Source organism: Schistocerca nitens, chromosome 1 (assembly GCF_023898315.1).
Source record: "Schistocerca nitens isolate TAMUIC-IGC-003100 chromosome 1, iqSchNite1.1, whole genome shotgun sequence".
NCBI lineage: Eukaryota > Metazoa > Arthropoda > Insecta > Orthoptera > Acrididae > Schistocerca > Schistocerca nitens.
Genome location: NC_064614.1, coordinates 652,812,830 through 652,829,976, shown reverse-complemented (window position 1 = coordinate 652,829,976; position 17,147 = coordinate 652,812,830). Strand labels below are relative to the sequence as shown.

The following is a 17,147-nucleotide window of genomic DNA, read 5'->3' as shown; positions in this document are numbered from 1 at the left end:
ACGCGTATCCCTTACTTCTCCTCCACTTCTCGTTTCATGTGGCTTTAGTGGGTCATTTCCCCTACACTACCTACAGTTTACAGTATCCCGTCTACGACAAACCCATCACAGTACCTTTCAAGACAAATAAAGCGTCCCCTTCGAAAGACGAAACAGTAGCGAAATACAATGATAAAATCTTTGTGGGAAGTATGAAATTTCCATTCTGCCCTATGCACATTATAATAGATGCAGTAGTGTGTAGATTAATTGGAACAACCTCATATTTTACAAGGATTTGAAGCTGGTTGCTGTAAACAATTTTGTCCGCCCTCTTATTGGAATCTAGGCGGACTATTGTTGTCTTGCCTATGAAGAAGTCCCCCCCAGTTTGATTGAGTGCCTGTATGTGTAGCAACAGTGTGTGACTTTGTGTTTGTGTTAAAATGGCGTTTCACCTAGGAAGTGGGGAAAAATAGATACTCATCTATGACTATAACAGAAATTGCCTCTGTTCTTAGTGTGGGAAAATTTATTGAAGACTAATTAGGGCGTACAGTGAACTGCTTCATTGTCACCAAAGAGAAAACGCAGATTTGGATGAAAACGACAAACCATCCATAAGCTGACAAAACTCTCCTTAGAGTAGAATTCATCTTCAAAAGACAAGAAAGGACCTTCAGAGAGATTTATTCGCTACTAGGGTTGCAATTGAATCTTCAGGCTTGTTAATTGTGGGCGGAAGGCACGACAGTCAATAAAGAAGCAGTTGTTAGCCCCTGTCACGAAGAAAAAACGGTAGGCGTGGGCCAAAATACATATATCTTGGGGCTCCAACGGCTACGAACATGTAGCTTTCAGTAATGAGTCACTTATCATCGTTCAGAATTACAGAGCAAGAGTTGTCATGCGAAGCATACGTGAGGCAGTGAGAGCTGAGCAACTTGAACAAACTGTAAAATACCCTCCCAAAAGTTGTTTTAGGGTCCCTCCACTGCAAGTGGCCCTGGGGCCAGTTGATGGCATGATGAATTCAACCAGATACATGGAAATCCTTAAGCACAGAATTGTGCCATTCCCACAGACATTTGCATATGGTGGAGGAACATTTCAACATGATCTGGGCCCATGTCACACTTCTAAGGCAGTCAAGATTATCAGCGAAGAAAAGAACATTAATGTGCTTCAGACTTAAGTCACCTCGAGAATTCGTGGAGTATTGTGAAAATGCGTCTAGGAAAATTGGACTATTCTGCAAAAGAATACATGTTAATAAACGAGGTAAAAGTGTGCTTTCATGACAACGAACTACGAAACATTTGGTCGAAACTATGCCATAATGTGTTCAGAAGATTATTAAAGCAAAAGGCGATCACATTAGTTATTAATATTCTGTAAGCCACTAACTGTATTATATATTGAGATAAAACGGTCACGGGACAGCGATATGCACATATACAGATGGCTGTAGTATCGCGTTCACAAGGCATAAAAGGGCAGTGCATTAGTGGGGCTGTCATTTCTACTCAGGTGATACATGTTGAAAGGTTTCCGTGGAAAGGGAATTAATAAACTTTCAACACGGAATGGTAGTTGAAACTAGACGCCTGGGACATTCCATTTTGGGAATCGTCAAGGAATTCACCGTTTCCAGATCGACAGTGTCAAGAGTGTGCCGAGAATACCAAATTTCAGGCATCACCTCTTACCACGGGCAACGACCGACGGCAGCGGTGTTTGCGTAGAGTTGCCAGTGCTAACAGACAAGAAACACTGCGTGAAATAATGGCGCAAATGGTTTGGGACGTACGACGAACGTATCCGTTAAGACAGTGCGGCGAAATTTGGTGTTGATTGGCTGTGGCAGCAGACGATCAACGTGAGTGCATTTGCTGACAGTGCGACATCGCCTGCAGCGCCTCTCGTTGGATCGTAACCATTTCGATTGGACCCTAGAAGATTGGAAAAACTGGTGTGGTCAGATGAGTCCCGATTTTAGTTGGTAAGAGCTGATGGTAGGGTTCGAGTGCGGCGCAGATCCCACGAAGTGACGGACCCATCCCGCGGTCAGAAAAATGGTACCGAATCCTCCCAAGCACGCAAGGGTCTGAGAAACGATGGGACAGAATCCTCCCGTTTGAAGCAGGTAGCAGTTCTAAACGTTATGAATACGCCAAGCAGGCAAAGGAAAGCATATGAAGTTACAGTAGAAGATATTAAAATTTTTTCGCATGTATTGTGCGTATGTTTAAAAGTTTTATCTTGTAACTTATTGAGATAAAGTGCAGCCGGCACACCGCCAGCGACTAAGCCCCGCTCAAGGTGACGCGCAAAGCGTGCATAAGTGAATCAATATTTTTTGTTTAAAACATGGGAGGGTTAGGGGAAGGAGATAAGGAACAGGGCAGAGATAATTATATTATTGTCTGTAATACAACATACAATGTGTCAGTTTGGGAGGATTCAGTCCTGTTACCTGCTTACCTACCTGGTTTCGGGAGGATTCGGGGCTGCGGCCGACCCAACATGTCAGTAAGGCACTTTGCAAGCTGGTGGTCGCTCTATAATGGTGTGGGCTGTGTTTACATGGATTATTGACTGGAAATGGTTATGTTCAGCTATCTGGAGCCCGTTTGCATCCATTCATGGACTTCATGTTTCCAAACCAAGATGGAACTTTTTATGGGTGACAACGTGCCTTGTCAGCGGGCTACAATCGTTAGCAATTGTTTTGAAGAAGATGCTAGACAAATTTGAGCGAATGATTGGGCCACCCAGATCGCCCGACCTGAATCGCATAGAACATTTATGGGACATAATCGAGAAGTCAGTTCTTGCACAAAATCCGGCACCGGCAACATTTTCCCAATTAAGGACGGCCATAGAGACAACGTGGCTCAGCATTTCTGCAGAAGACTTACAACGACTTTTTGAGTCCATGACACTTCGAGTTAATGCACTACGCCAGGCGAAAGAAGGTCCGACACGATTTTAGGAGGTATCCTAATGACTTTTGTTGCTTCAGTTTACATATGGTAATAAATGTGCACAAATAAAGCTTAATAGTCTTGTCCTAATTAATTTGTATGCTACTGAACAGCAGGTCTGATGTAACGATGTCAGTAGCGATGACCGTTCTGTGTGGTTCGGTGTCTCCCGCTAGGGAAACTTTAACCTACTCGCCTGACCACTTCTTCCATACTGAATTGATTTTTTTTTCTTTATTTTATTTCAATTCCCCATCAGGGCGGGCTGGCAGCAGCATATGCGGTGCTCTTCAGCCGAAAGACATAGAACATACAATAGAAGATACTTAAAAATAACATAAAGGAGAAAACATGGTGTACATAGATATAAAAAAGGGGGTTACAGTACAAAAGACAATAGACAAAAAGGGGCGACTGTAAAATGGAGATAAGAACCGTAAAAAAGTAGTGCACACAAAAAACCACATACTGGGACAGTTAAAAGAATGCAAGGCGAAGTATGACCGGAGCATAAAAGTATCGGCGGATGGTGTAGCACATAACAATCACTGAGAGTAACACTAAGTACAAGGCCAGCACACAATTAAAATCACACCTCTCAATGCACAGGAGAACAGCACCAAACACAACACTGATGTGGCACACTGATGATGATGATCAAAACAGAGGATCTGCCAGGCGCAAGGAGATGAGGGAGAAGGGAAGAAAGGAGGGAGGGGAAGAGAGAGGGGGAGATGGGCGGGGGGCGCGCTGAAGAGGGCCAGGGACAGAGGGACGTGGAAGGCAAAGAGGCGAGGATGGGGTGCAGGGTCTCAGGGGGGCGGGGGGGGGGGAAGGAGGAAAATCCGCCGCTCTGGGAGAAGGACGGGAGAGGAAAAAGGGGGCCCTGGGGAAGGGGGAACAAGGCCGGGTTATAGTTGTAAGGAAGGGTATATGTCACAGCGAAGTTCATCGTCTGGGAGAAGGAGGCGCTGGAAATCGCCCTGATGAAGGAGATGGAGGGTGTGGAGGTGGAGAGAAGGAGTGATACAGCGATAGAGGCACGGCAATGGGCAGGGGGTGGAGAGGAAGGAGGAAACCATGGGGTGGAGGGGATCGAGCCTACAGACAGTGTAAAGGATGTGGAGATGTTGGAGGAAAAGGAGAAGTTGGGGGAAGGGTATGAGTTCATACAGGAGCCGTGTGGGGGAAGGAAGGCGGATATGGAAGGCAAGGTGGAACGCATGGCGTTCGAGGATTTGGAAGGCCTTGTAAAAGCAGGTGGGTGCGGAGATCCCGGCAACGCTGGCATAACAGATGGATGAGGGATTTGTAGGTGTGGAGGATGGTGGAAGGACGCAATCTCCATGTCCGGCCAAACAGGAGTTTCAAGAATTGGAGGCGGGAATGGGCTTTCTGCTGGATGGTCAGGAGGTGAGGGGTCCAGGTGAGGTGACGGTCGAGGGTGAGGCCGAGGTATCTCAGAGTGGGGCTGAATTGATGGCAGTGACGTAGCTCTTTAGACATCTTATTGCATGTAAGAAACTGAGCTCAGCTTGAATTACAGTCGACGCATGCACTGTATCACTCTACAACAGATATCCAACCACACGGATAATAATAACCCTTCTACTTTTCGACCAACAAAAAGCAAAAACGAGGCGAGCTCAGCTTTTGGAGAGTCGCAACTGGTACGAAATTTGGCCGTCGCGCCTTGTGTTGACTGCAAATTGGGGAGCCAGACGTCGTCGCACCAGGTGGTGTCGCGTGCCGCGCGCTAGTCCGGGCGCAGCGGGTGGAGGTGGAAGGGCCGCTGAGAGAAGACGCGCAGCATGAACGCCCTGCCGTGGCCCGGGTGGAAGGCGGCCGGCACCAGCACGTAGGCGGCGGGCGCGGGCAGGCGCGCGCGGCACACCACCTCGCGGCTGTTCACGAACGGCCCGGAGCTGCTCACCTCCGCCGCCTTCTCGAAGTGCGCCGCGTCCAGCCGGCGAACCGGCGGCTCCCCAGCCTGCCAACGGGCCCAGGCTTAATATCAGTGAAATACGATCCTCAGTTATTAACATCCACAAGGACATTACCACTTGCTAAAGAAACAAAAGTTGTACAGGGTATTCCACAAATGTTAAGGAGAGGCGGAAGGAAATTTTTATCCCTATTCTGCTAATGCTATTTTACCCTTTGAATACGTACACTTTTCAAAAGAACTATAAGTGATAAAACAATTAAATTTTTACTGCATATATATAACATACACTACTGGTCATTGAAATTGCTACACCAAGAAGAAATGCAGATCATAAACGGGTATTCATTGGACAAATATACTATACTAGAACTGGCATGTGATTACATTTTCACGCAATTTGGGTACATAGATCCTGAGAAATCAGTACCCAGAACAACCATCTCTGGCCGTAATAACGGCCTTGATACGCCTGGGCATTGAGTCAAACAGAGCTTGGATGGCGTGTGCAGGTACAGCTACCCCTGCAGCTTCAACACGATACCACAGTTCATCAAGAGTAGTGACTGGGGTATTGTGACGAGCCAGTTGCTCGGCCACCATTGATCACACGTTTAATATTGCAATTCTAGTATAGTTATTGATGAGAATTACTTGCCACTCATATTTTCCTGCACCGTACTGAGCATCATCTGAATCATACTCATCTTCTTTTCTTCTCTTGGTCCCTCTTCTTTTCTGTCTGGCTTCTTTTGTGCATTTTAAATTAGCAATATCTGCTATGCGGATTCTCTCTTTATCTATCTGCACCAAGTATTCTGCAGTATTTCCACTAGATTTTATGCCCAATAATTCCAAAACATCCAGTTTTCTAATTACACCACCACTGAAGCATAAAATAGCATCATAAACACCAAATTTGAGGGTTGTAAGCTGGACAAATACTATTTTCGGTAACCGGTTCCAAATGACAGAATTCACGCATTCATTTAAATTTTGGGTTTTCCCATTAAGACATTTCTTCAACAAGGTATCTTTACAAACGTCTCTAAATATGGGTTTAATTTCATTCATTACTGATGCAGATAAAGAATGTTTGCGGTCATATCTGGCACTTCTCCTGTACTTGCACCAAGTGTCGGGATCATTCGGGCAAAATCCGTCGTCCACTGGATTTTTATTTGTGGAAAGCTTATGGAAAAAGATAGCCTATACAGCTTTCTTCATGTTTTCTAAATTCCCTACATTTCTTCTTATGGCCAAGCCATAATAATTCTATAATCTATCTATTTCAACATTTGGCAGGCGACCTTTACCACCTATCTTCTTACCATCTTCCAATACTATTTTTGACTTTTCTTTCAATAATCTTCTCAACCTGGACCCCATTCTCTTCTGGACATGCCCAACACACTCTAATTTATAAATTGTGACATTAGGACCATAGGGTTGTTCTGCAAATACCCGGTCATTACCCTTGCTGTCACCGTCCCCAGATTGCACAGAGCTTCAAGGAAAACAATCATATCACACGAAAAAATTGTCGCATATATATATAAAACAAAAACTGTTTCACGCAGGAAAGACCAGGCATTTCAAATATGCTGAAATCTAAAAATCGAATATTTGAAGACCACTTGCCTTCTGTCTCCCCTTAAGATAAACTTCGAGGGTTTTTAGAGAGTGCCTTGAGAAACAAATCTAGGATAGGAACTCGTGTCTGGAAACTTCATCCAAAGACACGAAACTGCGTCGAAGTTACAGGCGGCAGCGCCTGTCACTAGGCCACCCTTTCGGCAGAAAAAGTGACTTTGAACACTGACGGACCTTTAGACGGAATGTCACGCAATGTTGTTTGTCATTCAGTGATCGCGAATGATTGTCACGATCGCCAGTGGAGAACATGGTGCTAGCAGCTGCGTAGAAAGGCCATGTCTCCGATGAAGGCGATGCTCTGTTGCTTCAGAGGATGCCAACAGTTTCGGACATAGGTTTCTATCCACGGTTTATTATTCTCCTGGAACCCTCTAAAATCTTCAATGTTTTTTATTGTAGAGGAGAAAAATAAACAGTAGATGGAAACCCGTGTCCAAAACTGCCATCCAGCAAAGCAACAGAGAGAGCTTCGCATTCGTAGGAGACAAGGCCTGTCTACGCAACAGCTACTCCATCTTCTTAACTGGCGATCGATTCAATGACTTGCGATCACTGAGTAACAAACAACATTGCGAAAAACTGTCGACAAAATTCTTCTGAGGATGTGACCGCATTGTCCACGTTGTCATTGACAATGCGGTCAAAGAGGCAGAAGAATTTTATTCACTGTCACAATAGCCGCGGATGTCCACGCTTACAAAACATTGCGAGACGATCCGTCTACGTTCCACCAGCATACAGAGTCACCTTTGCTGCCAAAGGGTTGGCCTAGTAGCGGGTGCTGGCGCCTGTAACTACGGCGCACTCTAGTGTCGTGGGATGGCGTTTCCAGGCACTGGTTCCTGTCTTCTAATTGTTCTCAAGTCACATTCTACAATCCCTCGAAGTTTGTAGCAATATTTCTGGAACACCCTGTATTTTTGTGTTGTATGGAGTGACAAATATGTAACTAATGAGGAGATAAACTTTAGAGTAACATATAAAATCACTTCGTAATTTGTAACTAACTTACGAGGCATGTCCAAAAGGCATGTCGAGAAAGGCATGTCCAGAAAGCAAGAGTAATGAGCCTCTGACGCTCAAAGGGAGTTTTTCCGACGAGTTGGCAGCACTGTATTCAAAGGCAAGGTGTTCGCAGTAGAATGCACGCTCGTTTGTCTCAGCCGGTTGAAAATTCTTATTATAATGCCATGTTGAAATGAGTGTTTCTATTCCGAACCCCACCACTTGCGATGTGAGAGGCGTGATGCGGCTTCACAGTGGAAAGGGAAACGCGCCGTTACAGATTTTTGACTAAATGAGAACTCTTTATAGGGATGATGTAATTAATCATATTAATGCATACGAGATGTGACATGAGTTTAAAGCTAGCAGAACGAATGTTCATCATGTACAAAGGAGTGGGCGTCTATCAGTCGTGACTGTGAGTTGGTGAAAGAGATCGGAGAAATCATCCATGGTGACCGTTGCCTAAGTGTGGGCGAGACAAACGACATGTTTGCAGAAATATCCAGATCTTTACTGCATGAAATCATGAGCGAAAATTTTAGTTTTCGGGAACCCTGCACGAGTTGGTTACTAAAACAGCTCATAGATCAACACAAAGTCATTGGAATCGTGTCGTCACGTGGTCTTCTCGAGCGCTTCGAATTGGAAGGTGAACATTTCCTTTACTCTGTTCTGCCTGGCGACGAAACGTAAGCGACCTACAACACCTAAGAGACGAAAAGATAATCAACACAGCGGCGACATCCCACTTCATCATCATCTAAAAAATTCGAAACTTGTTTCGGCGTGAAAAATCATAGTGGCTGTAAAGGGATTCTCTACATACAATTTGTGCCAGAGGGGAAAACAATTAAAGCTGTTGGGTTCTGTGAAACCATAAAAAAAACAAGGGCGATATGGAATAAAAGGAGATGAATGTTTGTTGCCTGAAAATGTACACGCCTCATGCCACAAACCAACCCTTGGATTCATTTGGCTGGGATATCATCGACTACCATGCTCACAGCTCTGATCTGACACCTTCAGATTTTCGTCTTTTCACCTCCACCGCGTTGTTTATGGGTGGGAAAAAAAGTTTTCTATTCACGATGAGGTACAGAGTGCCGTCAAACAATATGCAAAAGTGTCGACAGGAGACATTTTTGACCAATTTATCAGAAAGTTCATCCATGGGCTCCCAAAGTGCATTGTGCACAAAGGCGACTATGTAGAAAAATAGTGTTCGATGTATATTGGACGTGTAAATTCTTCGATTTTTAAACAACTGAGTGTTATTTCTGTACATGCTTCGTATATACCAATGTATTTGGCGAAATAGCTGCACAGCTAGAGGCCAAATACAGTATTAAGACAGAAATGCTCTTACTACTAGGACACTCGTCAGGTGAAAGAAACTAAACGCAACCCGAAAACTTAACACTTATAATTAAACTTGCTGTGATGTCTACTTCGTTTATCAGGACCATTCCATGGGGCGAAAGTGGGAGAATGAAGCGCATACGCCTCCACCGCTTGTACTAAGCAAGATGCATATGGGTCACAATGTGTTGAACGTTCGTTTAGGACATTCACATACTGATGGTCTCCGTCTTGTTGAAAAAGGCTGGAGAACAACGAGCCGCTGCTCACTTTTTGCTATGGACTCCCGAAAGACATTCACGTTTCTGTTGAGAAAATGAACCACAGTCCAATGGGTAAATTTTCAATAAATAACAAAGGCGTATTTGGGGATATTGCAAGTTAGCAATTAGTGTTACGTGCAGTACTACACATTTCCAAAAGCACATTATGCTAATTCCGTTTAACGGTAAATTATCCTGAATATTGATGTAAGAATAGTTATGCTCTCTAGTGGTTCATCAGCCTAAACTAGAAAGGTTGCATTAATTCTCATACAATCACTGGGCACTTCTTCTTTGTAAAGTGTACTTACCCGACGTACGCGCCACCATCAGCATTGTCATCTGTCCTATCTTCACGAGACACTTTGAAGCGAGTCTGGGAATTAATCGACGATCTAAGCGCACAACCTGATGATGAAGGAGTGCGTGTCACTTACTTAGTGACCAAATACTGGTTATGAAAATTTCTTCCGCATCTCGTGTTCTAGTGATTACTATCGCTGCCCGTAGAACGTTGTGTCCTAGTTTCCATTCCCAGACAGGTTCTTTGCTCGGGCACTGGGTGTTTGTGTTGTCATCATTTCATCTCATCTCCGTTGTCGCCCAAGTCGCCAAGATGGTGTCAAATCGAAAGCCTAGCAGCAGGTGACTAGATAACCGCAGATGGAGTATACCGGTCTACGAAACGCTTTATCCTGTGTGGTGTCCTGCTGTCCTAGCTTGTTACTGAGCTTCACTGAAGGTGCTCTGAATGACATGTGGTAGCAGAGAACAGTCTTTGGAAGACATAGCTGACCTATTAGCTAGAGAGATGGAGACCGAGTTTAGAATCGTGTCTGCTCGTTTAAATTTAGTTTCTTAGGGAATCACTCCAAGAAAAGTAAATGCTCTGAACGTCTCCGCCGGCCGCGGTGGTCTCGCGGTTCTAGGCGCGCAGTCCGGAACCGTGCGACTGCTACGGTCGCAGGTTCGAATCCTGCTTCGGGCATGGATGTGTGTGATGTCCTTAGGTTAGTTAGGTTTAAGTAGTTCTAAGTTCTAGGGGACTGATAACCACAGCAGTTGAGTCCCATAGTGCTCAGAGCCATTTGAACCATTTTGAACGTCTCAATGACGATAGCCAAATGTAAAGAAATATATAAAAATAAGTAATAATTACGCGTATTGCAAGAAAATTTTGCATTGACAGTGATATAATGAAGGCTATACATGTGTACCGCAATAGGTGAAAATAAGAGTATTAACTTATTACATTAATTTATTGGCAAAGTCTATAGAGTACTAGTCCTCATCATCCGGCATCAATGCATACAAATAATGCAAAAATTATTTATCGTACTAATACTGTTAACTAGATAAGCGCTAATTTCTTGCCTTTCGAGGGTCTTCGTTGGGCCCATAGCAATGTGCCTCCTGCCTGTGCGTTCATTGGTTGCTGCAGTCGTCTAGCACGTGTGCACATTTCTGTAGCACTTCTTTGAATCACCTTTCATTTTCCACAACTTTTTCAAAGTGAGATAACACGTCACATTGTACTAATACATAATGATGTGTTCGTTATGTATAAGTATTATGTTATGATTTTACAGTCACAGTATGGAGACAAGATGGCCGTCATATTTACATTAGGTTTATTTTGTTATTCTTGGGGTCTTGAGTCCGAAGAATAGTTTGACGCATATCTCCACACTAGTCTGTTCTGTGCGGGCCTCTTCGTCTCTGCATAACTACTGCAACTTACATCCAGTTTTACATTTTTACTGAAGCCAAACCTTAGTCTCTATCCACAATTTTTACCTCCCCTCTTCCCACCCATACACATTTCCTACCATTGACTGTTGCTTGATGCTTCAATATGTGTACTACCAACCAATCTCTTGTTTCACTCAATTTGGACCATGAAAGTGTTTTTCCCCTCCCCAGCGCAATTCAGTCCCCCCTCATTTGCTATTTGATTTACCCATCTATTCTTCAGCTTTCTTCTTTAATACCACACTTCAAATGTTTCTATTCTCTTCTTGCCTATGCTGTTTATCGCTCACGTTTCACTTCCGTACAACGCTGCTCTCCAGGGAAATACCTTTAAAAATGACCTCCTAACATTTATCTTTTTAATTGAGTTTAACAAATTTTCGTTTACAGAAACACTTTCTTGCCGTTGTCAGTTTGCATTTAACATCATCTCTGCTTCGGCCGTCATCAGTTATTTTGTTGTCCAAAAGTAGTGAAACTCATCTACTACTTTCTATGTCTCATTTCCTACTCTAATTCCTTCAGTATCACTTAATTAAATTTGACTGTATGCCATTACTCTCGTTTTAGTTTTACCTTATAACTTCGATTCAAGACATTCCCCATAGAATTCATAAAAATAAAGAAAATTAGCGTTTATAAAAATAAAAAAGTGTGCAGATTGTCACCTGATGGGTACATCAACGGCTCTAAGTGGAAACTGGAGCCGGCCGCGGTGGTCTAGCGGTTCTAGGCGCTCAGTCCGGAGCCGCGCGACCGCTACGGTCGCAGGTTCGAATCCTGCCTCGGGCATGGATGTGTGTGATGTCCTTAGGTTAGTTAGGTTTAAGTCGTTCTAAGTTCTAGGGGACCGATGACCAGAGATGTTAAGTCCCATAGTGCTCAGAGCCATTTGAACCATTTGGAAACTGGAGCCTGTGATACAGTTCTCGAAAAGGCGCGCTGTTTATAGCAGACACGTGAGGGCAGTGTTAGCGGAGAGGAGCCGCACCGACCTTGTAGAGGAAGACGGCAATGGGCAGCGCCCGCAGCAGGCGGCTGCGCTCGGCCCGCCGCAGCTCCTGCATCAGCGCCACCAGCACGCCGCACCCCTCGACGCCGCCACCGCCACCTCCGTCACCAACATCAGCGCCATCGCCCACATCGTCGCCGTCTGCGCTGGCAACACACACATACACTGTTATCGGACGTGCTTTTCTTCACTGTGCAGTTTTTTGTGTTGCAAGGGAATATCGCTTGTGACTAATATTGTAAAGAAAGGAATCCTTGACTCCAAAAACAGGTTTAGTAGCTATTCATAATTTTCTGAATACAGCGTGACGATTTCACAGTGTTTACGAAAAATGACGACAAGTAAACTCACCGTACAAAATATTAGACAGCCCCTTAAAAGTACACACTGGTCGCTTTGTAAAGCTGTAACGCCGTAGAAATAGTAGCAGGTAGTCAGCTGCTGCTCGGTCACTCTGGCTGGCCATTAATAAAAGACAGATAACATAAGGACCTGATGAAACAACTAGTGACAATAAAGACAAGGCTAGAGCCCATGTCACTTCTTATAGGAATATAAAATGAACCCTAATATGGTTTATTATGAAGCAAGGCTACTCTGTCACAGCGTTTCAAATTTGAGGAGATCTGATACCTACTAAAAACAAGGAAAGTGTATTATTTGAAGAACATTCTTCTATCATTGTCAAAACGTCAATGGAAAAAGAGACAGATGTATGTACCGTGTCCTCAGCAATTATATCACCATCAGAGAAAGGAATAACGTTCGTATTTCCCGTAAGTGTTTCAAGGATCATCTTATTTTGTACTTTTAACGCTGTATAATTGTTTTGAAATGGATCAGGACCACAATCCCTAGCTGTCTTGGTTCAACCTAGCAGTCAGTAAGACGTTCCCATACTCTAGAATGACTAATAACTGAAACCACGGATGTCCAAATGTATTTCTAAAATGCTTGGAGAGTCACCCTTCCATAAAGATCCCTACAATAATAGCCAAATAGATTTCCAAAAACTTTAAAATACTCTCCTGTTTCTAAGGCTGAAGCCGTATTTACTTTTCAGAGAAATCGCCTCATATTTGGAGTATCTCGAGTTTAAAACGCATTGTTTAGCAGTTCAGTAAAGTCGCAGTCGCGTTTTCTTCAGCGCATATTTCACAACTTGGCAGAATCGCGTGAAAGTAACTGTGCTGTTATCTTCACACTTTTGTGTGCATCTCCAGTAATATTCAGGTGCGCCTTTGAAATATGAAATGCGATGGTCAGATAATCCTTGTTATCATTGTGAGATTGCAAATTTAACCAATGGAAAATTTCGTTTCGTTCTGTAGAAATTATAGGAAATACGATTGCTTGGTCAGTTATTTTGCTGTATCATAATGGTAAACCATCACAAGTCCTTCTGGGTAGCTTCGGTCTGTGGGCGACCTCGTTCACTTCATCATTGGCTAGAGACATCTGGTGAACAGAGTCTGATATGGCTTCTAGAATGATGTAGAGAGGGGAAGAGAATTTGAATTTTGGAACGCTGAACCTTGTAGGATCATGTTGTAGAACAGATTTTGTGCGCCCGTCGTGAAGTAGTCTGTTAAGTCCAAATGTGGCGCATTTTTCTTTGATTCTTTGTTTTTGGTATTGATGGTTTCGTGTAGAGAATTTGTAAGGAAATCATGACGTTGATTTACAGCAATACGCAGCATCCTCCGCTCAGCAGACAGGATTCTTTTTGCTTTGCTTGTTGACATGATCCGTGCTTGAGATTCATATTCGAGAATGAGGCGGATAACGACTTTTTATGTAAGAAGCCACTGGTCGATCAACTCCATGTGTTCTGTATTTCAAAAGCCGCCCTTAGGTTGAATCCGGTTTCGGTTTGTTTAAATTTTTCTAATGTGTTTTTCTGGCAATTTAGAAGGTTGTCTAGGTAGATTCCAAGATATTTCACATTAGATCGTGGAGAAATTTCCTTGCTCCAGAATCGAATATTGGGTTTGTGAGGGTCTGCAGCCCAAGATTGGTGAGATTTACATGCTTAGACAGAATTATCTGGGCTTTGGTCGGGTTCGATCGAATTTCCCATTTACTGAGACAGATTTCTAGTTTGGTCACGTAGTTGTTCGCCTGTTCATCGATTGTATAGAAGGTGGGGGCGTGACACCAGCCGTCAGCACACAGAGCGTGCATCCTAACGTTGAGCGTGCCGAGTTTCAGACGTCATAGCGTGGAACAGCACGTTCGGGAGTCTTTCCGAACGTGCAGAGCAATATCTCCCATGTCAGATATTCCGAGCGTAGTGAGTAGCATTACCGACTCACAAGGAGGTGCTCATTAGTGACGGTGGTTCACGCCTTGCCTTATCTATTTTTTCCTAACCTTCGCGTATTTAATAGATTCTGATGCTTTATTATTAGTTTAATATAAGTATGTAGTATAATATTTGATGTTATGTAAATACAAGTTTACCTTTTTGTTAGGAGTGAGTTTGTTTGATTGGCTTAATCTACAGGACAGCTTGCGCTAGTTGTATAAAGATATTTTGCTCCTTTTTTCTTTTCAGTTTCGTAATTCACATGTCGTAAAGATTCTGCTACTGAGTAGGAACAGTGATCAAGTAAGAATAACCTTGGGGTTTTACTAAAATGTGGGAATGATGAAATAATGTTTATCTTATGTGGAGAACTCTGGCAAGTTTGTATTGCACTGTTTGTACTGGAACTTTTGAAAGCCCTTGTCCTTATTGATTGGACATGGTACTTCTCTTTTTGCCTTAAAACATGTAGGCTACATGGATATTGAAGTTTTAATTTATGTAGGTTACATATAGAACAACGTGACCAGCATGCGGACAACGGAGGAAATGTGCGTTTTAATAGAGCTAAAGTGTGAATTTTTGGCCAAGCCGTTCTAGGCGCTTCAGTCCGGAGCCACGCTGCTGCTAGGTCGCAGCTTCGAATCCGGCCTCGGGCATGGATGTGTGTGATGTCCTTAGGTTAGTTAGGTTTAAGTGGTTCTAAGTCTAGGGGACTGATGACCTCAGATATTAAATCCCATAGTGCTTAGAGCCATTTGAACCATTTTGTGAATTTTACGCGCGTCCGTTTAGTAAACAGTGTGCTTTACGAACTAGAACATCCAGCAACAGCCGCTGGAGTGCGATGCGATCGCATATACCACGTTGGGTCACACGCACCGAATGCACAAGTCGCATCGTTCCTGAGCGTTCAGCAGCACGTCGAACTCAGCACGCTCAACGTTGACGTTCGACAGCACGGTCTGTGTGCCGGCGGCTTCAGTGGTGTTATCCATGTACAAAGCCGTCTGCGCCTTCATTCCGCCTCCTATGTTGCGGATGTCAGTAGTGTATTTTGTCTACAGCAGTATGGAGATAACGGCTTCTTGAAGAACTCCCATTTTTGATTTAAGGTGACATTTGACTCCAACTCGTACTTGTACACTTTTGTTGCCGATGAGGCCAGCTATTCACTATACTATTTCATGTGGGAACTTGTACCTTAACATTTTGTAAAGAATTCCAGCGTGTATTCCTTGGAGAAGGAACGTTCTGTATCCAAAAAGAGGGCAGCAGTCAAATCTGTTAAGTTGCTGCTCAACCTTAGTAACGGGTCAGCAGTGCTATGCTTACATTGGTATTCAGGTTGATCTGAGAATTATTCTAAACGGGAAATAGTCGTGATAGACGGTTAATTTTCTACCTATCTTTACTTTGAGCAGTCTTCTATATTTGATCCTGTTATTATTCAACTCTCCCACCTCGTCTAATTAGAACAGTATTTTAAAATGTTCCAGAGCTAAAAAGTATAGATGTTTCAGTGAGTGTAGAAAGTAGTAGTTATTTTAAAATGTTCCAGAGCTAAAAATTATAAATGTTACAATGTGTGTAGAAACAATACCGAGAAACAACATCGTGGTCACCGCTTAACGCAAGGGAGAACTGAAGTCCGCGACATTGCTGTCTCCATGGCGATGGCGGGCGGCGCTAGCAAATGACAGAATATCAGGAGGGAGTGGTCTATCTGATAAATTTCTACCTACCTGTCACATGTCTGTCGATGGCGTACCAGAACTGTTCAGTCGGGGTGAGTTCAGGCCTGGAGCGGTGGCATAAGCACTCCATACCGAGGAGATGTTTCCGGATAGTATGGTTGCTCCCTGGTTGTTGTCCAGCATTTGATGCACTGTGGCCGTTTATCGGCTGTTACAGTTCACTGCAGTCAAACGTAATCCATGTCATTGCTTGTTGCTAGCGGCAGTTGCCTTTGGCAGTGACGGTTGTTTTGAGTGAAAGCCCAGTACATGCTCGACCACGAAGATTAGATTAGATTAGATTAGATTAGATTAATACTAGTTCCATGGATCATGAATACGATATTTCGTAATGATGTGGAACGAGTCGAATTTTCCAATACATGACATAATTAGGTTAATTTAACAACATACTTAAGTTAATATAACAACTTTATTATATTGTGTTTTTTTGTTTTTCTTTATTTTTTTTATTTTTTTAATATATTTTTTAAATTTATATCTAAAAATTCCTCTATGGAGTAGAAGGAGTTGTCATTCAGAAATTCTTTTAATTTCTCCTTAAATACTTGTTGGTTATCTGCCTGACTTTTGATACTATTTGGTAAGTGACCAAAGACTTTAGTGCCAGTATAATTCACCCTATTCTGTGCCAAAGTTAGATTTAATCTTGAATAGTGAAGATCATCCTTTCTCCTAGTATTGTAGTTATGCACACTGCTATTACTTTTGAATTGGGTTTGGTTGTTAATAACAAATTTCATAAGAGAGTATATATACTGAGAAGGTACTGTGAATATCCCTAGATCCTTAAATAAATGTCTGCAGGATGATCTTGGGTGGACTCCAGCTATTATTCTGATTACACGCTTTTGTGCAATAAATACTTTATTCCTCAGTGATGAATTACCCCAAAATATGATGCCATATGAAAGCAATGAGTGAAAATAGGCGTAGTAAGCTAATTTACTAAGATGTTTATCACCAAAATTTGCAATGACCCTTATTGCATAAGTAGCTGAACTCAAACGTTTCAGCAGATCATCAATGTGTTTCTTCCAATTTAATCTCTCATCAATGGACACACCTAAAAATTTGCAATATTCTACCTTAGCTATATGCTTCTGATTAAGGTATATATT

At 43.0% G+C, this 17,147-nt stretch overlaps 1 protein-coding gene across 1 annotated transcript in view; it reads right to left on the bottom strand.

Moving 5' to 3' along the window:
* Window positions 1–4,722: 4,722 nt before the first annotated feature.
* The window catches only part of LOC126192850 (calpain-9-like), a 68,009-nt gene continuing 55,584 nt past the window's right edge, over window positions 4,723–17,147 (bottom strand). Inside the window, exons 5-6 of the mRNA XM_049932640.1 lie at window positions 11,945–12,102; window positions 4,723–4,956 (exon numbers count right to left, since the gene is read on the bottom strand). Coding sequence (XP_049788597.1) covers window positions 4,723–4,956; window positions 11,945–12,102 — 392 coding nt within the window. The remainder of the gene's footprint in view (window positions 4,957–11,944; window positions 12,103–17,147) is intronic.